The sequence below is a fragment of the Anguilla rostrata genome, chromosome 16, assembly GCF_018555375.3.
Source record: "Anguilla rostrata isolate EN2019 chromosome 16, ASM1855537v3, whole genome shotgun sequence".
In the NCBI taxonomy this organism is placed as follows: domain Eukaryota; kingdom Metazoa; phylum Chordata; class Actinopteri; order Anguilliformes; family Anguillidae; genus Anguilla; species Anguilla rostrata.
In genome coordinates, this window is record NC_057948.1 from 35,446,739 (window position 1) to 35,472,873 (window position 26,135).

Below are 26,135 nucleotides of genomic sequence, written 5' to 3' on the forward strand. Positions count from 1 at the left end.
TCACTGTGTCCAGTGAGATATAGCGCACGCACTTGCACACACACACACACACACATACACACTCATACACCCTCACACACACTCAGAACCTCACACACTCTCTCTCACACACACACACACACACACACACACAACATTCCATCTCCACACACACACACACACACTCTCTCTCACACACACACACACACACACACACACACAATCCCATTCTCTCTCACACACACACACACACACCCTCATACACTCACACACACACTCTCACACACACACACTCTCTCTCACACACACACACACACACACTCCCATTCTCTCTCTCACACACACACACACCCTCATACACTCTCACACACACACACACACACACTCTCACACACACACACCCTCATACACTCACAAACACACACACTCTCACACACACACACACACTCACACACACACACACTCTCACACACACACTCTCACACACACACACACTCTCACACACACACACACACACACACACACACACTTCTCCTCAGTGGGCTCTGTTGTCATGGCCTTGCTGCGTTAGTGCTCTGATCAGGACCCTCTGCTCTCTGTCACGCTGCTAATTCGATTGCAGTGCCTGACAGAGTCCAGACAACAGCGGACAGAGGGGAGTGGTGGGGGCTTCTCCTGCCTCCCCCCCCCCTCCCCAAACCCCCCTGCAGGCTGAAACCTGCCGAAGCAGCATCATCTTCCTCTGGAGAGACTCGGACGTTACCGCCTGCGTCGCGTCTCCTCCTCAGAGGCGTTGGGTGGAGAGGCTGCGTGATTCGAGGTGCACCCCATTTTTTCGCGGGGTGCTCCTGCGTTGTGCCGTACACATCTGGAAGGGCTTCTCCATGGGAACGGGAGCTTGAAATGAGGGCTGTGGGGGCTGGCGGGGGGCGGGGGGGGGGGGGGTGGGGGGCGGGGATGTCCCTGTTGAGAGTGTGTATATGGAAGAGCGCTCACGAGAGGAGGAAGGGGTGTGGGGTGGGGGGTGTGGCGTGGCTGGGGGGGGGGGGTGTACATCTTTGACACAAAGACTTGCTAATGGGCTACAGCAGCTGACAGTGGTGGACACCAGGGTTTGACTCTGTGGGATCCCCTCCGCAACGCCTACACCCCCCCCCCCCCCCCCAAAAAAAAACCTTCCAATGTCGCACTCCTCTGCACACACAGTCCCAGTGGGACCAGCTCCTCTTTGAGGGGTGGCGGTGGGGGGGGGTAGAGCGGGCAGCGGGCCCGTGGGTCTCGGTTTCGTGCCAGCGCAGGAGCAGATGGTGACCCAGCGGGGTCATGGGACCCTCTCCTGGGCCGTCCCGACGCGGGCTGGGAAAGGAAGCACCGCTGCCGCGGGGCCAGATGGGCCCGTTCCCATGTCCCCCCCCCCCCCCCTCACCGCCCAACCAGAGAGAGGGGGCGGGGCAGAGAGGGAGGGGGGCCAGACTGCTGGCATTTAAAATATCCGGGGGAGATCTGACTGTAGTGAAGAAATGCATTTACGCATCTCTCTTTCTCTTGCTCTCTCTCTCTCTCTCTCTCTATTGTTTTCTCTCTCTCTCCTGCCCCTCTGGCATCTCTGTCTGTAGTTTACACTCGCACCTGTCACTCTTGGTGTTCATTAGTCTGCAACTTTTTCTTTTGTAATGTAGGTTACACCTGCAGATTCTCATTCACCCCAACGTCGTGGGTCAGGTATGTGGGGCCCCTGGTGTGTGGCAGGTTTATAGAGCCCTGGTGTGTGGCAGGTTTGGGGGCCCTGGTGTGTAGCAGGTTTGTGGGGCCCTGGTGTGTAGCAGATTTTCAGGGGCCCTGGTGTGTGGCAGGCTTGCAAGCCCCTAGCGTGTGGCAGGCTTGCGGGGCCCTGGTGTGTGGCAGGTTTGTGGGGCCCCTGGCGTGAGGCAGGCTTGTGGGCCCCTGGTGTGTGGCAGGCTTGCTGGCCCCTGGTGTGTGGCAGGCTTGTGGGGCCCTGGTGTGTGGCAGGTTTGTGGGGCCCCTGGTGTGTGGCAGGTTTGCGGGACCCTGGAGTGTGTGCAGGTTTGTGGGGCCCTGGAGTGTGTGCAGGCTTGTGGGGCCCTGGAGTGTGTGCAGGTTTGTGGGGCCCTAGAGTGTGTGCAGGCTTGTGGGGCCCTGGTGTTTGGCAGGTTTGTGGGGCCCTGGAGTGTGTGCCGGTTTGTGGGGCCCTGGAGTGTGTGCAGGCTTGTGGGGCCCTGGTGTTTGGCAGGTTTGTGGGGCCCCAGAGTGTGGCAGGTTTGTGGGGCCCTGGAGTGTGTGCAGGCTTGTGGGGCCCTGGTGTTTGGCAGGTTTGCAGGACCCTGGAGTGTGGCAGGTTTGTGGGGCCCTGGAGTGTGTGCAGGCTTGTGGGGCCCCGGTGTTTGGCAGGTTTGTGGGGCCCCTGGTGTGTGTTCAGGCTTGTGGGGCCCTGGTGTTTGGCAGGTTTGCAGGACCCTGGAGTGTGGCAGGTTGTGGGCCCTGGAGTGTGTGCAGGCTTGTGGGGCCCTGGTGTTGTGGCAGGTTTGTGGGGCCCCTGGTGTGTGTGCAGGCTTGTGGGGCCCGGTGTTGGCAGGTTTGTGGGGCCCTGGGTGTGTCAGGTTGTGGGGCCCTGGTGTTGGCAGGTTTGAGGCCCTGGAGTGTGGCAGGTTTGTGGGGCCCTGGAGTGTGTGCAGGCTTGTGGAGCCCTGGTGTCTGTGCAGGCTTGTGGGGCCTGGATGTGGCAGGTTGTGGGGCCCTGGAGTGTGGCAGGTTTGTGGGGCCCTGGTGTTTGGCAGGTTTGTGGGGCCCTGGAGTGTGTGCAGGCTTGTGGGGCCCTGGTGTGTGTGCAGGTTCGTGGGGCCCTGGAGTGTGTGCAGGCTTGTGATGACAGTTTGTTTTTAATAACTCAAATAACCTCTGCAGGGGGCCGGCGACTCCACCCCCCCTCGTCTCTCCCTGCTACCCCCTGCAGCTTGCCTCCTGGAGTGCCAGACATTCCACAACCCCCCCCCCACGCTCACTGAAACCTAGATTATTGTGTGTGTATGCGTTTATGCCTGTGCATGTGGATGTGCGTGTGTGTGTGTGTGTGTGTGTGTGGAGTGTGTAGAGTGTGTGTGTGCATGTGGGTTTGTGTATGTGTTTATGCGTGTGGATGTGTGTGTGTGTGTGGGGGGGTTTGTGTATGCATTTATGCGTGTGTGGATGTGTGTGTGGGTTTGTGTGTTGAGTGTGTGTGTGTGTGTACCAGGACCCACACTGAGAATGGCAAAGGTTTACGTGGAGAGCCTCGCTCAGAGATCAGATGCGTTAGTCACTGCAGCCGCACGCTAACCGGGCTAAACGGGCTCCAGCAGCCGCACGCTAACCAGGCTAAATGGGCTCCAGCAGCCGCACGCTAACCGGGCTAAACGGGCTCCAGCAGCCGCACGCTAACCGGGCTAAACGGGCTCCAGCAGCCGCACGCTAACCGGGCTAAACGGGCTCCAGCAGCCGCACGCTAACCGGGCTAAACGGGCTCCAGCAGCCGCACGCTAACCGGGCTAAACGGCTCCAGCAGCCGCACGCTAACCGGGCTAAACGGGCTCCAGCAGCCGCACGCTAACCGGGCTAAACGGGCTCCAGCAGCCGCACGCTAACCGTGCTAAACGGGCTCCAGCAGCCGCACGCTAACCGTGCTAAACGGGCTCCAGCAGCCGCACGCTAAACGGCTCCAGCAGCGCCGCTAACGCTAACGGGCTCCAGCAGCCGCACGCTAACCGGGCTAACCGGGCTCCAGCTCCAGGAGGAGAGCGTTTCTCGGCCCTCCCTAAGTGTTAATGAAAGTCTCGCCTCCATAAACCCGATGCCATAAAGTGCAATTTGGCAGAAAAGCAATTTAAGGTATAAAAATGCCTGCACACACTTTCTTTCCTACTGTTTAAGTGGGTAACAGGCTGTTAAATGAAGCATGTTTGCAGAATAAGTGGCTCTGTGAATGTCTGTACTGTGCACTGTGTGGAATGTGTGAGTGCATTTAGTGTGTGTGTGTATTTGTGTTTAGTGTGTGTGTGCGTGCGTGTGTATTTGTGTTTAGTGTGTTTGCATGCACGTGTGTGTGTGTGTGTTTATGTGTCTGTGTGCGTGTGTGTGTCTGTATGTGTGCATGTCTGTGTGCGTGAGTGTGTGTGTCTGTGTGTGTGTCTGTTGTGTGCGTGTGTGTGTGTGGTGTGTGTGTCTGTATGTGTGCATGTCTGTGTGCGTGAGTGTGTGTGTCTGTTTGTGTGCGTGTGTGTGTGAGAGAGACAGATAGAGAGAGAGAGAGAAACGTGTGATGAGCTGTCGTCTCGGGTGGGGATTCACAAAGACGCTGCGTATTGACATCAGGATAAATGGGGTAAAAAAATCCAGCATGTTTCAGACATCCCATAATTCATGCCTGCCAGTCCCTGTGCCCTGCCAGAGAGAAACCTGAAACCCCATCCTGTAAAGTAGCCCCCCCAGCCCCCCCAGCTCCGCACCCCCCCCCCGGTGCTGGCTGGCGGCCAGGCCGGTCCTACCTCCATTAGCCTAATGAGCGCTGACCGGCTGCATCGCTGAGCTCACCGCACAGAGCCCACACTACACACTACGCCGCACAGAGCCCACACCCGCCCTGGAGATTACCTGTACACTGCGCTACCCGCTACACGCTACACACTACACGCTACACACTACACACTACACACTACACTGCACAGAGCCCACACCTCAGGCCCTGGAGATTACCTGTACACCGCGCTACACGCTACACGCTACACGCTACACACTACACACTACACAGCACAGAGCTCACACCTCAGGAGCAGGAGATTACCTGTACACCGCGCTACACGCTACACACTACACTACACAGCACGTATCCGCTACACACGTGTGCTTACACTCACTTTCAGTATGCAAACGCTACACTGCTCAACACATCTGTAATCATGTACACGTGCATGCAGGCTGCACTTTACACACGGCACATACAACGCACATATGGTACGTATGCACACACACTGCACACATGCTGCACACACACGTACACACTATATTACACACATGTACACACTATACAAAGTAAACATGCACAAACACATACTACAGACTACACACACATTCACACACTATCTGTACAGACTTGCACACTGTACACAGCTACATACATGTTCACTCACTATACACAAGCTGTAAACTACACGTGTGCATTCACTCACTCCACACACTCTGTACACTACACACACACTGTAAACTACACACACACACACACACTGTACACTACACACACACACACACACACACTGTACACTACACGTGTACATTCACTCACTACACACACACACACACACACCCACTGTACACTACACGTATACATTCACTCACTACACGCACACACATACACACACTACACTACACGTGTACATTTACTCACTACGCATACACACACACATACACACACACACACGCATGATGACAGAATAATATATGGCTCATGTTATTTGTGTGCAGGTCCATGTTCTGCTGGTGTTGCTTTTCTCAGTGGGGGTCATATTAAGAGCTCTGTCTAACCCTGACACTTTCAGCCCTGCAGCTGGCCAAAAGCCCAGAAAGTACCCCCTGCTCCCACCCCCCCCCCCCCCCCCCCCCCCCCCCCCGGCTCTCTGCAGCGGCCTGGCTCCTCCATCAGGATTTGTGGTTTAGGATTCAAGATTAGGGGTTCAGGGTTTGTGTTCGGGGATTTGGGGTTCAGGGTAGGTTCGTGGTTCGAGTTCAGGGTTTGTGGTTTGAGGTTTGGGGTCCGGGGTTCAGGGTTCAGGATGTGTAGTTGGGGATTCAGGATTAGGGGTTCAGTGTTTGGGGTGCGGGGTGTGGGGATCATGGTTTGGGGTTTGGGGGGGCTGTGCCAGCCTGCACAGCCTTGCTCCTCCCCCCCCCCCCTCCCCGCCCTGTCCCGTCCCGTCCTGGCAGCGGCTGGCCTATCGGAAGGCCTTCCTCCCGTGCGGTGTTTTTGCGAGGGTCCCTGACCCCCGCGCCCGCAGTGTGTGCGGTGGGATTTCAGGACGCGCCGCCTGCCAAATTCTTCTGCCGTGAGCTTGTGTTTGGCCCGGCTTCAGCTGGGTGTGCGGTCAGGTCACGGCCCGGTCTGTGCCTGTTCTCCGGCCTAGTTTTGTGCTGGTTTTGGCCTCATTGCGGCCTGGTTTTGGCCTAATTTTGGCATGGCTGTGTAGTTCTGTGTGTAAAGCTGAACGGTGTTCCTGTGGTACAGGGCTCTGTGTGTGAGTCCCGTCCTGCTCAGGCCAAACTGACACTGCTCTGCAGCACCGGCAGGTTTGGACCTGCGCCCCTGGGGTGAATGAAGGCCCTGTGCTGTCTGTCTGTCTGCCTTCCTGTCTGTCTGTCTGTCTGTCTTTCTGCCTTCCTGTCTGTCTCTCTCTCTCTGTGTCAGAAGAGCTGAACGAACTCGCTGTGTCAGAGCTGTGACTGATTGGGTGATGAGGCGTTAATGGTGATATTGCTAATTTGACACAAGCACACAAGCCCCCCCTCTAACCTCACTAGCAGTCCAGCTCTGTTCCTGCCCTGGGGGGGGAAATAATTTCCCTTGCCTCCCCGTTCTCCCCCATCCAGGCTGGAGCAGGGCTGGGTGGATTGCTCTGGGGGGCAGTGTTAAACTTTAACCGGGAGCAGAGGGACCCACTCCGAGCTCCTGCCATCTGACAGCTAGAGCTCTGCCAATGAGTGACTGAGTCTGGCATAGTGGACGGGCCTGCGTGTGACTGACAGGTCACATGACCTCATACCTGGGGGGAGGGGGGGCTAGGGCCTGGCGCTGAGACGAGTGGCTGTACTAATACCGCTACGGTCTGCAGGGGGGACTGGGCCGTTGTCTCCCTCTCTCTCTCTCTCTCTCTCTCTCTCTCTCTCTCTCTCTCTCTCTCTCTCCTTCTCTGTGTCTGTTTTGAGGTGGTCTAGAAAACTGATGATGTAATGTTGTACTGGTACTTGTATCGAATGATAATTTTGTTTTTGTATTATCAGTCTTTTTTGTGTAAGTACTAGTGATTTGTGGGATTTTTTTTTTTGCTAATCAAGTGAAGTTAAAAGTCAAAAATCTCTCCAGCTGTCTCTCTCCCCCTCTCTTCCCCTCTTTCTCTCTCCCTCTCTCTCGCTCTCCTTCCCTTCCCCTCTTTCTCTCTCTCCCTCTCTGTCCCTCTCCCTTCCCCTCTTTCTCTCTCTCCCTCTCTGTGACTCGCGTGAGAAACCTCGCGTGGGTATTCAGTTACTCCTCTCTGTGAGTGGAGCTCTTTGGACGAGCTGCTGTGTCTGTGGTTAGCAGGGCAGCTGTAGCGAGTGTAAGCTTATCTTGCACGGAAAGGGAGATTAAATGGGATCCTGATGTGTCGTTTAGATGGGGAGCGAGTTGCCAGGCTGCAGAAATCAGCGCAATTCATCGTCACTTCAGTGACAAGAGGGTTTAAGTTCTCACTCTCTCTCTCTCTCTCCCTCTCTCTCTCTCCTTCTCCTGCCAACCGTTACTACAGACACACATATTTACTCACACACTCTCTGGCTTTCTACTGCCACACTTACATTCACACAAACACACACACATACACACACACCCACACATTAACACACAGGGACACACACACACATGCACCCACACACATACACACACACACACATGCACCCACACGCACACACACACCACACACTAACACACACACACACACACACACACGCACATGCGCCCACACACACACACACACTCACACACCCACACACCCACACACATACACACACACACACACACACACGCGCGCATACACACACACCCACACTAACACACACACACACACACACACACGCGCATACACACACACACCCACACACACACACACACACACACACACACACACACGCCATACACACACACCCACACTAACACACACACACACACACACCACACCTACACACACACACCACACACACACACACCCACACACACATGCACCCACACACACACACACACACACACCCACACTAACACACACACACACACACCCACGCACACACACACACTTTCTCAGTCCGCGGCTACCCGCTGCGCCTGGGTCTGTGTCTGTGTGGGTGCTGCGGTGCATGATGGGTAAAGGGCAGGTGGACCCCAGGCCCGTTGAGGCGGTGATGTCACCTCCTGAGCGGAGGTAAGGTGACACCTCAGCGTGGCTCCTGTGGGCCGTGTCCCGTAGGTGGGGGGGGGGGGGGGGGTCACATAATGGCCGTAATAACAGAGGCTGAGGAAGAGCTTGTGTTTCCCTTTGTCCCGTGTGTGTGGCTCTGTGTGTGTCTGCGTCCTCGGACTTAATGACACAACAACACACTGTGATAGGTCTTCTGCGGTCAGCTGATGAAAGGGTGTTGGAGGTCACAGTGACCGGGGGGGGCGGGGCGCAGGGTGGGGGGGGGGCGCAGGGTGGGGCGCAGGTTTCTCCCACGGGTCAGCCCGCCACGGCGCGGGGCCCCCAGCACCTCCCGCTCGCTGCCGGAACGTTCCGTCCCAGTGGGACAAGGGGATGTCACCAGCCCCCCCCCCCCGCTTTTCAGGGGCTGTGGGGCGGGGTGGCAACAGGAGAGGCACGCTGTGCCTGCAGTGGGGTGGGTGGTGGGGGGGGTGTGGGGTGGAGGGGTGAGGAAGGAAAGCCAACAGTTTGGTTACTGCACAAAAAAAGGCCTTTTCTAAAGGGCTTTGTGTGTGACCTGCTGGCTTTGTCCTCCATGGCCTCACCTGTCTCTCTCACTCTCTTTCTCTCTTTCTCTTTCTCGCTTCCTCTCGCACTGTCCTTTCCTTTTCTTTCTCTCTCATTTCCACTCCCTGTTTCTTTCTCTTTCTTTCTTTCTTTCACACAAATCCGAACTGACAGTGTTGTATTTTGGTGAGGCTCAGTGATGTGCTGCATTGTCAAAGCAGGGATACACCTCCCTCACCTGCCTCTCTCTCTCTCTCTCTTCCCCCCCTCCCTCCCCCCTCTCTCTCTCTCTCTCTCTCCTCTGTTGCCCCCCCCCCCCCCCCCGCAGGTTCAGGGAGACCCATAGGGCAGCGATTAGGGTGATTCAGAGGATGCAGTACTTCGTGGCCAAAAAGAGGTTTCAGGTGGGTAGCAGTGAGCACGGCTGTTTGAATCTAAGATTTCATCCTAATTCAGGATTTCATTTTGTAAATTGTTAGTTTTATCTGTTCATACACTACATGGCCAAAAGTATGTGGCCACCTGAGATCACACATCTCTGTTGGGGAAGCACAGAATCATCTAGACTGTCATTGCATGCTGTAGCATAAAGATTTTCCATCACTGGAACTAAGGGGCGAGCCCAAACCATGAAAAGCAGCCCCAGAACTAGTGGTGTCCGGATACTTTTGGTCATACAGTGTGTCCTTCCCGTTTTATATGCATCTCTACCATCTGGTGCATTTTTCTACTGTGTGATCAAATTGTCTTGAGCATCTCTCTCATGCATACAGTATATGTTCTGGCAATACAAAAGTAAACCAGAATTAAAATAGAAAATTCACACACGCACATGCACACACACACACACCCACACACGCTCACTCACACACACACTCTCACACAGATACACACTGACACACATGCATGCACACACACACACACATACACTCAAACATGCATGCACACACACACACACACACACATACACTCAAATACACACACACACACACACGCCTCAGAGCGTTTACCTGCTAATGGCTTGACCGTGTGCCTCAGCCCTTTGTGTGCTGCATGGATCGCTTTCCCACAGGAAACAACAGGTGACAACAGACTCAGTTCCCCCGTCCCTCCCCTGCCCCCCTGACCGGGTCAAGGGCACCGTGAGGTGAAAGCTTTTCGCTCACCCCTCCCCCCCCCACCCATACCAGGCCACACCCCCCCTCCCCCTCCACTCCCCCCATACCAGGCCACACCCCCCCTTATACCAGGTCACACCCCTGCGCCCCCTCGTCACCCCCCCCCCCCATACCAGGCCACACCCCTGCGCCCCCGTCCCCCCCCATACCAGGCCACACCCCTGCGCCCCCGCGTCGCCCCCCTATCGTTACCCGACACCGCCTCCGCGCCTCATTGAGGCTGAGGCACAAAGCGCCCCCTTTATTTGGGCTCTGGCGCGGAGAGGGGCGGCTTTCCCACCTTTACCTGTGAGTCCGTACGGGCTGCTCGGCCACGAAGGCCGTTTCCTCTGAGCGGAAAGTGTGCAAAACCAGCGCGCCGCACGTCGCCACGGCCAGCGTGCAAAACCAGCGAGCCCCGCCTGTCGCCACGGTCACCGTGCAAAACCAGCGAGCCCCGCCTGTCGCCACGGTCACCGTTCACAACCAGCGAGCCCCGCCCGTCGCCACAGCCACCGTGCAAAACCAGCGAGCCCCGCCTGTCGCCACGGTCACCGTGCAAAACCAGGGCCACACCCGTCGCCACGGCCACCGTGCAAAACCAGCGCCACGCCCGTCGCCACGGCCACCGTTCACATCCAGCGCCACACCCGTCGCCACGGTCACCGCTCACAACCAGCGCCACGCCCGTCGCCACGGTCACCGTGCAAAACCAGCGCCACGCCCGTCACTCTCACCTGCTGGCGTGCTGAGCCGATAAGCCACGCCCTCAGGCTCCAGAGCCGAGCCTGGAGATTGGGGGGGGGGGGGTTAGGGTTCCCCAGCCCTCTGATGCTTATCCTGGGTAATGCACTCATCATTAGGGTAATGGACACATGCAGAGGCCCTGTGAGAGCCACCCTGACCCTGCTCTGGTTACACGGGGAGAGAGTGCAGCTCTGCAGGCCCAGAACAGATCGGGTTACAGCCCTGCTGCACACTGACAGCTCCTCTCCCTCTCTCCTTCCCTCTCTCCTTCTCTCTCTCCTTCCCTCTCTCTGTCTCTGTCTGTTTAAAAAAAAAAAAGTACTTTTTACTGGGTATTTTACTTTTATTATTTATTTTTTCTTTTTGGTTGTTTTTTTGTTGCTGTTTTCTTATTTTGATGTCTACTGATACCTTTTAATAATTTGGATAACATGAATTGTCTACTTTAACTGTGAGCTTAAGGGGAATCAAAGGTCTGTCTCCCTCTGTCTCTGTCTGTCTTGTTCTAAATTCAATTCAGCTCAATTCAAAATACTTTATTGGCGTGTCATACTTCAGTATACGAGTTGCCAAAGCTTCGCAAAACACATTACAAAGTACATAATGTACAGTGTAATGTCATCAATTATTTAAAAACAAAAAAACACCTAACAAGTACATGCAAATACATGCACCTCTCTCTCTCTCTCTCTGTCTCTCCCTCCCTCCTCATCTCTCTCTCTCTCTCTCTCGTGTGCATATGGAAATTAAAAACAGGGCACGTACAGATTCAGTGAGCATGCTGGAGGGGGTTATTTCAGTGTGCCTGAGGTTTGGGTATGCATGCTGCAACCTGAATAACAAGGTTGATATGTTTTGTAGGACATGGTGTATTGGGGGTGCAGTTTGTGTGGCAGGTGAGAAGAGTTGTGAAATCACATTACCATGGGGTGGGGGGGGGGGGGGGCAGTCATAAAATTGTGTTGATGATTTGTGACAAAGATTTATGCACTTATTTTTTACTTTTTGGTGTTGTTTTTGGTTCTTTTCTTCATTATTTAAAAAAAATTTCATTCTAGTGTAATGACTTGGCAATGAAGGGGCATCAAAGTCTCTCTCTCTCTCTCTTTTTCTCCACTGTTGCTTTTGGTCTCTGTCTTTCTGTGTCTCCCTTTGTCTGGTTTTACGCATAGAGATGTCCCTTTTGAGCCTGAGTGGTCATATATTGTCTCGGACAATCCGTTTGTGAATTATACGCGCATTTGTGATACCTGGGTAGGCTACCTTCAAAAATAGCTGTGCATAATACCACACCTATTGCTTACGGCGTTGTCGCCCTTTTTAGTACAATTTAGCTTGATTGACAATTCATTTATTCAGTAGGTGAGAGTATAAGCTTTCTAACGATGTATAACATGTCTGATTTTGTTTTTGGAATAGCGTTTTATAGGTCAGCGTAACCGAAAATTTTCATATTTGCCAATGTCTAAATAAATAATACGGTAGGCTACTCTGCGCGCAGCACGCAGGTCGCGAGTTGATATTTCGTCTTTTGTTTCATTTTTTTCTCAATGTCGTATTTATTATTTGAAATGTGTATTTATGTGTTATTATTTTATCTGTCTCTGGGGCACTATGAATGACCACAAAAATGCTCAGCTAGATGTAATTTGCAATGAAGACATTCACCTGACAAAAGCGCTTTTAGTTGCATATTTAATGTTGCCTATCGGTTTTGTGAATCAACTGTTATAACCTGTTAGTCAAAGCCGTATGCCAGTGACCTCATGTCAGCAGTCAACCAATCATCTTCTTTTTACGGTGTATGCGGGCACTGGTTACTAACTACGCGCTTTTAATTTCTTGAGGAGGTCTGCGTATTCAACGCGGCCGTGGTCTGCAACCGTCGCACATTGCGCACATTGCGCACAACCCATGCAGAAGTATAAAACAGCCTTTAGTGTTACGACATAGTATAGGCCTTTACGCCTAGCGGCTAGGAGACATCCATGGCGATGTTGGGTGAAGGTATATGATCATGAGGACAAAACCATTTAACCCTCCTCTTATGTTTGGGGTCAATTTGACCCCATTCAATGTTTACTGACTCTAAAAATATGGTTACCATACTTTTTCAGCTAGATATTTCATGACTTTTCCTAACTTCATGGGGAAAACATGGCAAACACGAAATTAACTGAAAAAAATATTTTCAATGTCCTGTACACATGTTTTACGCATCGGTGTTGTTGGGGTCATTTTGACCCCAAGCTCTATTGTTATATAAAACCATTATTTTGATCTTGTTTTTGTTGTTGGCTGAGGGCACTTTCACATTAATTTGTATGTGTGTGTGTGTGTGTGTTTGAGAGAGCGAGAGAGCATGCGTGTGTGTGAGGAGAAAACATAGTTCCCACGAGATCTCTGATCATTCTCGCAACATGGGGGCGGGGGAAAACTTATAATAAGGGCTGCAGACACAGCCCTCTAAACCATTTCTCTTTGCATTTGTGCCTCAACTAAAGATTTTGAAAATGACCACCAGACAGATGCGTATATATTTTCTGCCACTGAGGTTCTGTCACAGATCTTGGAGGGTGAAAGTGATTTAGATGAGGATATGTCTGAGACTGAGGATAATGTTGAGGAGGACCCTGACTGTGTGGCATCCTCCTCTGATGATGAGAATGAAGCCTTTGAGATACCACATTCTGCCCCTCTTTTTGTTTCCCAACCACCACTAAACTGTCCTGTCATGTCCCAACCACCAAGAAACCCTCCTGTCATCTCTCAACCCCCAAGAAACCTTCCTGTCGCCTCTCAACCACTAACAAACCCTCCTGTCATCTCTCAACCACCAAGAACTGACATGTTTACTTCCAAAAATGGAGAACTACCATGGTCTGGATCCCCAGTTGAAAGACAGGGTAGACTTAGTGCTGCTAATGTCATCAAAATGGTTCCAGGCCCCACCAGATATGCTAGCAGTCATGTACAAGACATAAAGTCTGCATTTGAACTCTTCATAACACCATCAATGCAAAAGGATATTCTTGAGATGACAAACTTAGACGGGAGGCGTGTGTATGGTGACAATTGGAAAGAGCTGGATGTGACCCACTAGCAATGCTGTATTGGGTTGCTTATTTTGGCAGGAGTGTACAAGTCAAAAGGTGAAGCAACAGCAAGCTTTTGGAATGCTGACACTGGTAGGGCAATTTTTCCAGCTACAGTGTCTCTGGAGACATTTCATGTTTTCTCCCACATTGTACGGCAGGGACGACAGGAGCGTGACAAACTTATCTCGTTTGAATGAAGAATTGATACCCACGGGTACCTAGTTGAGCTGTTATGTTCATTTTTTTTATCAAAACTCAATTCTGGTGACTAATTTACTTTTTATTGTTTTATTGTGTTTCTTCATTATTGAATAACTGTTATATGTTACTTATTGATGTTCTGAAGTGTTTTCTGAACCTAAACATTTGAAATGTTTGACATTTTAAATATTTTTTCCTGGGGTCAAATTGACCCCGAACATAAAATGTTACTATGCTTGATAATAAAAGGTGTGTTTCTTTCCAAATGTTATTTTTCTTTTTTAATGAGCACTTAATACCAACATAAAGCCCTGCAAACACCAAAACATACTTTGTTTTCAATTTTAGGTCAATGAATGAGATTGTACTGTCATTTGCATATTTTGCAATAGTCATATAAAATCAATACTTGATGTATAAGGGGAGGATGGGGGGAGTCATGTTTTATTTACTGGGCTATTAAGATGATCAGTAGAAAGGCCTGAAGTAGCTGAGAGAGAAACTTGGGTAACACTTTCAGTTACAATTATTTTCTGCAGATTTATATTGCTGGGGTCAAATTGACCCCAAACATAAAAGTTGTTAGTTAATTTAAACGTAATTGGACGATTAAAAATCGCTCCATAGGGGGTGCAATTGTTCCAATGCTTGGACCCCTCCCAATGCCGCTTGCGGCTTTAATTGTTTATTTCATTCATTGGTTTTATTGTTGTCTTACTGACGGTCAGTTTTATATTGTGGTTTTATTTGTTTATATTTAAGTTTTTCTTGGCCTTCTGTCTCTTAAGTAGCTTTTAGGAACATTGTTATGGACTGAAAAGTATTGCTTATTTGTTTCTGTAAATATTTATTGCAATGTTTAAATAAATAGGACCAAAAAATCTAAAACTGTCCTTCCCTCTCCCTCAGTCTCTACTCTCCTCTCCTCTTTCCTCCTCTTTCCTCATTCTTTAAAACTGTCTTCCCTTTTCTGTCTCCTCTTCGTGTTCTCTCACTTCTCCTCTCCCCGATCACCTTGTATATTCCTGCTCTTACTCTCTCTCTCTGTCTTTCCTCCCTCCTTCTCTTCCCTGCCCTCTCCCCCTCTCCCGAAATGGTGTGACATTGAGCAAACGCTCAGGGACACCCCCCCCCACCCCCCCACCCCCAGCCCCGGCTCTCAGGTGGTGATGCCACTGTGGTGTTTGCTCGCTCTTAAACGCCCATTCCCCCCCGCCCCCCCCTCCGCGCCACGGTGTGAACGTTTGCCCGTTTCGCGGGGCACCTTGATCCGGGCGTTTCGCGACAAACTGGCGACCGCGCGGTAGCGTCCCACGGTACGCAGCCACTTCAAACACAGTCACATTTCACCCCCCCCCCCAAAACAAGGAAAGAAGTGAAGAGGTGTGCGTTTGCCCCCCCAGTACAGAGAAACTGCAGGAGCGGGGGGCAGCCTTAGCGGGATCCTGTCCGCGTGTCTGCACACACGCCTCGATGTGGAGGGATCCCAGTCACCATGGAGACTGTTGTCATGGGGTGGTGTTTGGGGTGGGGGGTGGGTGGAGGTGAGCGGATGGATATCGCTGACATCACGCTCCCGTCTGTTTCCTCAGCAAGCACGCAAGCCCTACGACGTGCGAGACGTGATCGAGCAGTACTCACAGGGACACCTCAACCTCATGGTGCGCATCAAGGAGCTCCAGAGGAGGTGAGGACCAGACTGGCCGGGTATACGCCTTTCCCACTGTAGAGCTGGAGCCAGGCTGGCTCGTTATAGCCCTTTCCCACTGTAGAGCTGGACCAGGCTGGCTCATTATAGCCCTTTCCCACTGTAGAGCTGGACCAGGCCTGCTCATTATAGCCCTTTCCCACTGTAGAGCTGAACCAGGCTGGCTCATTATAGCCCCGTCCCACTGTAGAGCTGGAACCAGGCTGGCTCATTATAGCCCTTTCCCACTGTAGAGCTGAACCAGGCTGGCTCATTATAGCCCTGTCCCACTGTAGAGCTGAACCAGGCTGGCTCATTATAGCCCTGTCCCACTGTAGAGCTGAACCAGGCTGGCTCATTATAGCCCTGTCCCACTGTAGAGCTGAACCAGGCTGGCTCATTATAGCCCTGTCCCACTGTAGAGCTGAACCAGGCTGGCTCATTATAGCCCCGTCCCACTGTAGAGCTGGAACCAGGCTGGCTCATTATAACCCTTTCCCACTGTAGAGCTGAACCAGGCTGGCTCATTATAGCCCTGTCCCACTGTAGAGCTGAACCAGGCTGGCTCATTATAGCCCTGTCCCACTGTAGAGCTGGAACCAGGCTGGCTCATTATAGCCCTTTCCCACTGTAGAGCTGAACCAGGCTGGCTCATTATAGCCCTTTCCCACTGTAGAGCTGAACCAGGCTGGCTCATTATAGCCCTTTCCCACTGTAGAGCTGGAACCAGGCTGGCTCATTATAGCCCTTTCCCACTGTAGAGCTGAACCAGGCTGGCTCATTATAGCCCTTTCCCACTGTAGAGCTGAACCAGGCTGGCTCATTATAGCCCTTTCCCACTGTAGAGCTGAACCAGGCTGGCTCATTATAGCCCTTTCCCACTGTAGAGCTGGAACCAGGCTGGCTCATTATAGCCCTTTCCCACTGTAGAGCTGAACCAGGCTGGCTCATTATAGCCCTTTCCCACTGTAGAGCTGGACCAAGCTGGCTCATTATAGCCCTTTCCCACTGTAGAGCTGAACCAGGCTGGCTCATTATAGCCCTTTCCCACTGTAGAGCTGAACCAGGCTGGCTCATTATAGCCCTTTCCCACTGTAGAGCTGAACCAGCTGGCTCATTATAGCCCTTTCCCACTGTAGAGCTGAACCAGGCTGGCTCATTATAGCCCTTTACTGTAGAGCTGAACCAGGCTGGCTCATTATAGCCCTTTACTGTAGAGCTGGAACCAGGCTGGCTCATTATAGCCCTTTACTGTAGAGCTGAGCCAGGCTGGCTCATTATAGCCCTTTACTGTAGAGCTGGAGCCAGGCTGGCTCATTATAGCCCTTTCCCACTGTAGAGCTGAACCAGGCTGGCTCATTATAGCCCTTTCCCACTGTAGAGCTGGAACCAGGCTGGCTCATTATAGCCCTTTCCCACTGTAGAGCTGGAACCAGGCTGGCTCATTATAGCCCTTTCCCACTGTAGAGCTGAACCAGGCTGGCTCATTATAGCCCTTTCCCACTGTAGAGCTGAACCAGGCTGGCTCATTATAGCCCTTTCCCACTGTAGAGCTGGAACCAGGCTGGCTCATTATAGCCCTTCCCACTGTAGAGCTGAACCGAGGCTGTGCTCATTTGTAGCTTTCCACTGTAGACTTGAACAGTGTGTGTACTGTGTCCTGTGCTGTATAGTGTTGTGTGTCTGTGTGGTGTATGTGTGTGTGTGCTGTTTGTTGTGTAGTGTGTGTGATGTGTGCTGTGTGTGTGTGCTGTGCTGTGTATAGTGTGTGTGTGTGTGTGTGTGTGTGTGCCTGTGCTGTGTATAGTGTGTGTGTGTGTCTGTGTGCCTGTGTGCTGTGCTGTGTATAGTGTGTGTGTGTGTGTGTGTGTGTGCTGTGCTGTGTATAGTGTGTGTGTGTGTGTGAGTGTGTGTGCTGTGTGCATAGGCTGTGTGTGTGTGTGTGTGTGTGTGTGCTGTGCTGTGTGCTGTGTATAGTGTGTGTGTCTGTGTGAGTGTCTGTGTGCCTGTGTGCTGTGCTGTGTATAGTGTGTGTGTGTGTGTGAGTGTGTGTGCGTGCTTTCTGCAGACAGTAAAGGCTGTGTGTGATTGTATTCACAGACTTGACCAGTCATTGGGGAAGATGAGTCTGTTCCAGACCAGCTCAGGTAATATGGCGTCTGTGTGACTGAGAGGGACGGGGTTTACTGGCACGAACAACAGAGTGTGCTCTCTTTCTCTCCCTCTCTCTCTCCCTCCCTCTCCCTCTCTCTCCCTCCCTCCCTCTCTCTCTCTGCCCTGTTCCTGAACTCTCGCTCAAACTCGTCCTCTGCCAGCACCCTCTAACTTTTTCAGCTTTTCCAGAATTCAGAATCGCACCAAATCCATTTCCTGCCTGGTGAAGCTGACCCACTTTAGCATCAGGGCAATCTCATGGATCCCTTTTTATTTTCCTGTCTCACTTTCTCTTTCTCTCTCCCTCCTTCCCTCCCTCCTTTTCTCTCTCTCTCCCCAGTTTATCTGGCTCATCAGTGTGTGTTTGACCTGGCTCATACAGTCCCCACACACATAATTTAAACAGCTTTGCTGCAGGTCCTCTAGCTTACAGCCCTTGGGTAGGAAAGTGATTGTTCGATGTCTCCCCCCTCCCCTCCGCCCCCACCGGACCTGTCTGGCCACTGATAATGACCAGCTGAAGGGGGTGGGGTCAGTGGGGGAGGGGCCGTAGGTGGAAGTTTGTTTCTGTACCTGGGGGTAGGGGGTGGTTGCCAAGGTAGCTGACCTCAAAAAGCCCTGAATTGCCCCTATAGGGTGAGTTTCTCTGCACCATGGAAACCCTCCCTCTCCCCCCTCATCCCCACCACACCCAATGGTTATTGCCAGCATGTAGCAGAAGGAGCTCTGATTGGCTGGCTGATTGACCATGCCTGTTTGCTGTTTATCTTTTTTTGTTCGTTTTTTTCTCTCTCTAATTTTTCCCATGATCCTCCCTTTTCTGCAGAGAGGACGCGGGACAAAGGCACCAACACCATCGGCAGCAGACTCAACAGGATGGAGGAGAAGGTAGGACCCCCGGCTAACCTTCCCCCCAAGTGAGGGCGGGGGCCTAAGGCTCCACCCCTCAGCCCCCCCGATGTTAGGCTGAGCCAGGCCATTGACATGCTCATTCCCCTGAATCCCTTCCCAGCATGCACTGCTTCATTGAAACAGGAAGTGCTGCTGCTGGCACTCATATTGAGCGTGTCGCCCGCCCCCCCCCCCCACCCCCCGCTCCGTCTTCTGCTGCCAGGCTGAACTCCCTCCCTCTCCCGTGGGCCAGCCCCTCCTGAGAGGTGGTGATGGATTGGGCTTATCTCCTCCTTATCGGGCTCTTTTGATTACTAGTGGTAATGTTTTATTCATTTTGGCCCCAGAAGGTGAGTGTGTCTGTGCTTGCCTTGTGGCTGGGAGAGAGAGGGAGGGAGGGGGGGGGCAGTCAGAACGCTGAGAGCAGGTGGTTCAGTGCGGTTCTGTGTGGGTTCTGCTGGTTTGGTTCTGTTCAGTAAACTCTGCTGGTTTGGTTCTGTTCAGTGGGTTCTGCTGGTTTGGTTCTGTTCAGTAAACTCTGCTGGTTTGGTTCTGTTCAGTAAACTCTGCTGGTTTGGTTCTGTTCAGTGAACTCTGCTGGTTTGGTTTTGTTCAGTAAACTCTGGCTGGTTTGGTTCTGTTCTGTAAACTCTGCTGGTTTGGTTCTGTTCAGTAAACTCTGCTGGTTTGGTTCTGTTCAGTAAACTCTGGCTGGTTTGGTTCTGTTCTGTAAACTCTGCTGGTTTGGTCGTTCAGTGGCTCGTGGTTTGTCTGTTCGAACTGCTGGTTTGGTTCTGTTCAGTAAACTCAGCTGCTGGGACTCTCTGTCGGCACGCAGACACAGTAGCCAGCGCATCGGGGCTTGCAGCTTCCTGTTTACAGCAATTTGGCAGATTTGGCGAGAGCGGCAAAGCTGTGCTTGGAGCAGGACAGAGATAAGAGAGGGGTCTGCGAGAGTCTGCGAGGGTCTGTAAGGGTCTGTGAGAGTCTGCGAGGGTCTGTAAGGGTCTGTGAGAGTCTGTGAGGGTCTGTGAGGGTCTGTGAGGGTCTGTAAGCGAAGATAAAGAGGTGCTTCGAGCATGCACACACACACACACACACACACACAGACACCCGCACACACCCACACACACACACCCGCACACACACTCAACAGTCCAAACTGGTACCAGGGAAATTCCTTCCTGTAATCTGTGACTTTCTCTCTCATGGACATGGTTGATTGGCAGGCCACTACAGAATCTGGCAACTTGGGGGGGGGGGCGGTGCCAGAAGCAGATGAGCTGCTTCCAAAACCGCATCACATGACCCTCAACTGGCCTATTGTGGAGCACCTTACTGTACTGTATCCCTTCAGTTGTAGTTCTTGGAATTATCCTTCCTGTTCAGTGCCAGAGAGGGGTGCCTTCATAACCCACTTTCCCTCCGAAATGTGGCACTGGGGAGACATGTAAGAGCTTCACTCAGCAGTTCCAGGTCGCCTCCTGGTCTCCATGGAGATGGAGATTGGTAACCAGCCCAGTGGAGTCTAACACTGCGTTGTTTCTGCCCTACCTTTAAACCTGCATGGACAGAAACGCACACCTCCATCCCCACCCACCTAACCCATCCACACCACTAGCCCCACCCCTCCGCCCACCTGCACCCCCATCTCCACCCACACCTCCCATCTCCACCCACCCACACCTCCAACCTTAATCCCCCCAACTACCCACGCCTCCATTTTCAGCCCCACCCCCCCACCCGCCTGCACCCCCATCCCCACCCACACCTCCATCTCCACCCACCTAACCCATCCCCACCTCTAGCCCCACCCCCCCGCCCACCTGCACCTCCATCCCTAGGCACACCTCCATCTCCAGCCACCAACACCTCTAGCCCCACCCACCCACACCTCCCTCCCCACCCACCACCCACCCACACCTCCATCCCCACCCACACTTCCAGCCTTACCCCCCCCCCCCCACCCATCTCACCCGCCCACACCTCCACCTCCACCACCACCCCCCCCCCACCCACCCAGTAAGCGTAATGAAAGCCTCCTGCCAGCGGTTGCCTCCTCCGGGTTTTATGGGGCTGAATTGTTCAAATTTTAATTTTTTATTTTTAATTCATTTTAATGGGAGCAGCATGAGCGCAGGGAGCCTGGCACTGCTAACGAGGGGCTTTACTCAGAGCGGCTGCTCCGCTGGCCTGAGAGCACACGTGTCTGCACAGCCGCGGGAGCCCCGGCGTGATGGAGCCCCAGCCAGCGGGGGGGGGAGCAGAGGAACCCGCGGGGTACGCTCAAACCTGTCCTCTTTTTAGGGGGTGTACTGCAACTCTGTTTAGAGCTGGTTGGGCTGCTGGTGGTCCTGTGTCTGCCCCTCTTTGTGCGTGTCTGAGTGTGTGTGTGGTTGTGTGTGTATGTGTGTGTGTTTGTGCTTGTGTCCGTGTGTGTGTGTGAGAGACATGCCCCCCCCCCCCCACACAGAGCACATTGTCCTGGAAACACCTGAGAAACTCCTCCTGAGAGACACCACCATTTACAGTACAAACTCTCTGTCTGTCTGTCTGTCTGTCAGGTCTAATCTATGCAGTAACACATCAGACAGATCTTATGCGCTTATTCTGAGCCTGTCTGTAAGGGCCAGACTAAACGGCTAAACTCTCCTCACAGATCCTCCACCGCGGCTCCCAAGCCAGCGTCGATCCGCGACGGATCTGTTTTATGGCTGTTTGATTTTCGCACGTCTCCACCGGAGTTGCAACACGTGGCGAATCATTTCGCGTCCTTGGGCTTTCACAGTTGGGCTGGAAATCGTCATGGCAACCCTGTAAGACCCCAACGCTAGCGAGAGAGAGAGAGAGAGAACGCAGCAACACTTCCTGTTCCTCTCCGCGTCCCTACGCTCACACCGCGTCACGTTTGTGTGGTAAAGGCCAGACCATAATCATTAAACCTGGCAAACGCTGCCTACTCTCAGTCTGACTCCCTGCAGCTCTTTAACCTGAACCCAAGCCTCCCTGCTTCTGGGTGTTATTTACAGTGAATCTCTGCTCTAACTGTGTTATTTACAGTGAATCTCTGCGCTCACTGTGTTATTTACAGTGAATCTCTGCGCTAACTGCGTTATTTACAGTGAATCTCTGCGCTGAGTTATTTACAGTGAATCTCTGCGCTGAGTTATTTACAGTGAATCTCTGCGCTGAGTTATTTACTGTGAATCTCTGCGCTGAGTTATTTACAGTGAATCTCTCGCTCACTGTGTGTTATTTACAGTGAATCTCTGCGCTGTCTGTTATTTACAGTGAATCTCTGCTCTAACTGTGTTATTTACAGTGAATCTCTGCGCTGACTGTGTTATTTACAGTGAATCTCTGCGCTGAGTTATTTACAGTGAATCTCTGCGCTGAGTTATTTACAGTGAATCTCTGCGCTCACTGTGTGTTATTTACAGTGAATCTCTGCGCTGTCTGTTATTTACAGTGAATCTCTGCTCTAACTGTGTTATTTACAGTGAATCTCTGCGCTGACTGTGTGTTATTTACAGTGAATCTCTGCGCTGACTGTGTTATTTACAGTGAATCTCTGCGCTGACTGTTATTTACAGTGAATCTCTGCGCTAACAGTTATTTACAGTGAATCTCTGCGCTGAGTTATTTACAGTGAATCTCTGCGCTGTGTTATTTACAGTGAATCTCTGTGCTGTGTTATTTACAGTGAATCTCTGCGCTGTGTTATTTACAGTGAATCTCTGCGCTAACTGTGTGTTATTTACAGTGAATCTCTGCGCTGAGTTATTTACAGTGAATCTCTGCACTCACTGTTATTTACAGTGAATCTCTGCGCTGACTGTGTTATTTACAGTGAATCTCTGCGCTGTGTTATTTACAGTGACTCTCTGCGCTGTGTTATTTACAGTGAATCTCTGTGCTAACTGAGTTATTTACAGTGAATCTCTGTGCTAACTTCGTTGTTTACACTGAATCTCTGCGCTGTGTTATTTACAGTGAATCTCTGCGCTGACTGTGTTATTTACAGTGAATCTCTGCGCTGTGTTATTTACAGTGAATCTCTGCGCTGTGTTATTTACAGTGAATCTCTGCACTCACTGTTATTTACAGTGAATCTCTGCGCTGACTGTGTTATTTACAGTGAATCTCTGCGCTGTGTTATTTACAGTGAATCTCTGCACTCACTGTTATTTACAGTGAATCTCTGCGCTGACTGTGTTATTTACAGTGAATCACTGCGCTAACTGTGTTATTTACAGTGAATCTCTGCGCTGTGTTATTTACAGTGAATCTCTGCACTCACTGTTATTTACAGTGAATCTCTGCGCTGACTGTGTTATTTACAGTGAATCTCTGCGCTGTGTTATTTACAGTGAATCTCTGCGCTGTGTTATTTACAGTGACTCTCTGCGCTGTGTTATTTACAGTGAATCTCTGTGCTAACTGAGTTATTTACAGTGAATCTCTGTGCTAACTTCGTTGTTTACACTGAATCTCTGCGCTGTGTTATTTACAGTGAATCTCTGCGCTGACTGTGTTATTTACAGTGAATCTCTGCGCTGTGTTATTTACAGTGAATCTCTGCGCTGAGTTATTTACAGTGAATCACTGCGCTAACTGTGTTATTTACAGTGAATCTCTGCGCTGAGTTATTTACAGTGAATCTCTGCGCTGAGTTATTTACAGTGAATCTCTGCGCTGTGTTATTTACAGTGAATCTCTGCGCTCACTGAGGCTTATCCGAAGGGCTTATCTGAGCAAACAGTGTCAGCGTGTCACAAGGGCGGCAGAAATAACATGACCGTTGGAACAGAGCAGCCAGTTGAGCTCACGGTGTGTCGCTATCGTGCTGACGAGCGGTGCTGTAGTATTAATGTGTCGTGACTGTTTTAGTTTGCACACGGTGCCTCACAGAGTCTCTTAACACACGGGGTTGTCAGTGCGTGGAATAGCTTTCCAGGTCGTGTAGTAGAGACAGAGTCCCTTGGGGTGTTGAAGACCAGGCCGGACATAGTGCTGGATACTCCAGGCCAGTGGTAATCGACTCTGTTCTAGGAGATATAACGTTCTGTAGGTTTTCACTCAAACCTTAACAAAGTGCTCCTCGTTCAGCAGCTAGAGATCTTGTTGAGCTGCTAATTCGTAGACTCAGGTGTGGCCAGCGCATGTCATTTCCCCTCTACGGAGCCCCCCCCTCCTCGTGTTGGTGTAGCAGCAGAGCACCTGGGGGGGGAGGCAGGTGGGGGGGAGGGGGTGCTCTCTGCAAGGTCAGCGGTGTTACGGGCGAGCGATAGCGCTTCGCTGGGCAGTATCGCGGTGTGACGGGGACCCTATCAGCACGGGGGCTCCTGCGTCATGGAGCTGGGGGCGGGGCAGGGAGCTGGCAGAGATGGGGCGCCGGTGGGGTGAGGGTGGGGGATGGGGGGGGCGTTTGGGGGGGTTGGACGGGTGCCTCCGCTCCACTGCTCCAGTGTAGCAGAAGATGCTATCAGCTCCCCCCGGCCCGGACTGGGGGGTTACTCTGGTACCCTGCCCTGATCCTGCATCCCAGCTTAGCTATGTGTTCAGGGCTGTGTGCTCAGTGTTGTGTGCTCAGTGCTCAGGGCTGTGTGTTCAGGGCTGTGTGCTCAGTGTTGTGTGCTCAGTGCTCAGGGCTGTGTGTTCAGGGCTGTGTGCTCAGTGTTGTGTGCTCAGTGCTCAGTGCTGTGTGCTCAGGGCTGTGTGCTCAGTGCTCAGTGCTGTGTGCTCAGGCTGTGTGCTCAGTGCACTGTGCTCAGGTTGTGTGCTCAGTGCTCAGTGCTGTGTGTTCAGGGCTGTGTGCTCAGTGCTCAGTGCTGTGTGCTCAGGCTGTGTGCTCAGTGCACTGTGCTCAGGTTGTGTGCTCAGTGCTGTGTGTTCAGGGCTGTGTGCTCAGTGCTCAGGTTGTGTGCTCAGTGCTCAGTGCTGTGTGTTCAGGGCTGTGTGCTCAGTGCTCAGGTTGTGTGCTCAGTGCTCAGTGCTGTGTGTTCAGGGCTGTGTGCTCAGTGCTCAGGTTGTGTGCTCAGTGCTCAGTGCTGTGTGTTCAGGGCTGTGTGCTCAGTGCTCAGTGCTCAGTGCTGTGTGTTCAGTGCTCAGTGCTGTGTGCTGTGTTCAGAGCTGTGTGCTGCGTACAGGGCAGAGGGGGCGGGCGGGGCCAGGGAGTGGGGGGGGCGGGGGGGGGCTCACTCCTTTTTGTTTGGTTTGCGATGTGGACTCCTGCCAACTGCCAAAGAGTTTCAGATTACGGGAGTGCAGCCAGAGTTATCTACGGGACGGGGGGAGAGAGGAGGGCGAGGGCGCTCCCCCTAATGAGATTTCCCAGAGTTGTGTCTTTGTTTCTATATGAATGTGTGTGTGTGTGCGTGTGCGTGTGTGTGTGTGTGTCTGCATATGCTTGCGAGTGGGTGCACGTGCTTGTGCATTTGCGTGTGCACAGTTGTGTGTGTGTGTGACGCAGACACGCACACACAGACTCACACACACACACTCACACACACACACTCACACACACTCACACACACACACTCACACACACAGACTCACACACACACACTCACACACACAGACTCACACACACACGCACACACACACACACACTCACACAGACTCACACACACACACACACCACACACACACACACACACACACACACACACACACTCACACACACCACACACACACACACACACACACACACACACACACTCACACACACACACACACACACACACACACACAGGTGTGCTCTGAGGTGTTGACTGAGGTGCAGCTGTGGTCTGCAGGAGGAATGTGGAGATCAGACTCTGGAGCCCAAATTAAATCAGCCGCACGCTACGCTATCCCCGCACGCTCACTCCCTCTCTTTTTCTCTCTTTCCCTCTTTTTCTCTCACACTTTCTTTTTTATACCCTTACTTTCTCTCACTCTCCCTCTTTCTCTTGCACTTTCTATTTTTCTCCCTTTCTCGCTCTCGCTCCCTCTCTTTCTCTCTCTCTCCCTCTTTTTCTCTCTCTTTCTCTCTCACACTTTCTATTTTATACCCTTACTTTCTCTTTCTCTCTTTCTTTCTCTCTCTTTTGGAGAGGGGGAATCTGTGTATCATGTGTTTGTGCAGTGAGTTCCGTGTCCAGCTTGGTTAGTATTGCTGAGAGACCTGTGTGTGAGGGTTGGCCTGGTTTAGGGGACAGTGTTAAACACAGATATAGGCTCTCCGGACAAGCAGAGCTCTCCTTGATTTACTTTGTGTTTGGACAAGCAGAGCTCTCAGTTTGGGTCCTGAGCAGGAAGAGGATCCAAACGGGATGGGTAACGGATCCAGTGCTCGTTTTTAGGGGGAAGGTCTCTGAGCAGCTTCGTATAGAATTACTGTGTTTTAGTTTGCTTAATAGTTTAAGGAGTTTTCTGGTAATCTGGTGTATCAGTGAGGCTCTCTGTGTTGTGGATAATGGTGGGG

General features: G+C 52.1%; 1 protein-coding gene across 1 annotated transcript in view; it reads left to right on the plus strand.

Moving 5' to 3' along the window:
- Positions 1-26,135, plus strand: part of LOC135242650 (potassium voltage-gated channel subfamily KQT member 1-like) — an 82,314-nt gene that overhangs the window by 33,176 nt on the left and 23,003 nt on the right. The window contains exons 13-16 of the mRNA XM_064313804.1: positions 9,061-9,136; positions 15,528-15,622; positions 17,723-17,769; positions 18,603-18,664. Of these exons, the coding sequence (XP_064169874.1) occupies positions 9,061-9,136; positions 15,528-15,622; positions 17,723-17,769; positions 18,603-18,664 (280 nt within the window). The remainder of the gene's footprint in view (positions 1-9,060; positions 9,137-15,527; positions 15,623-17,722; positions 17,770-18,602; positions 18,665-26,135) is intronic.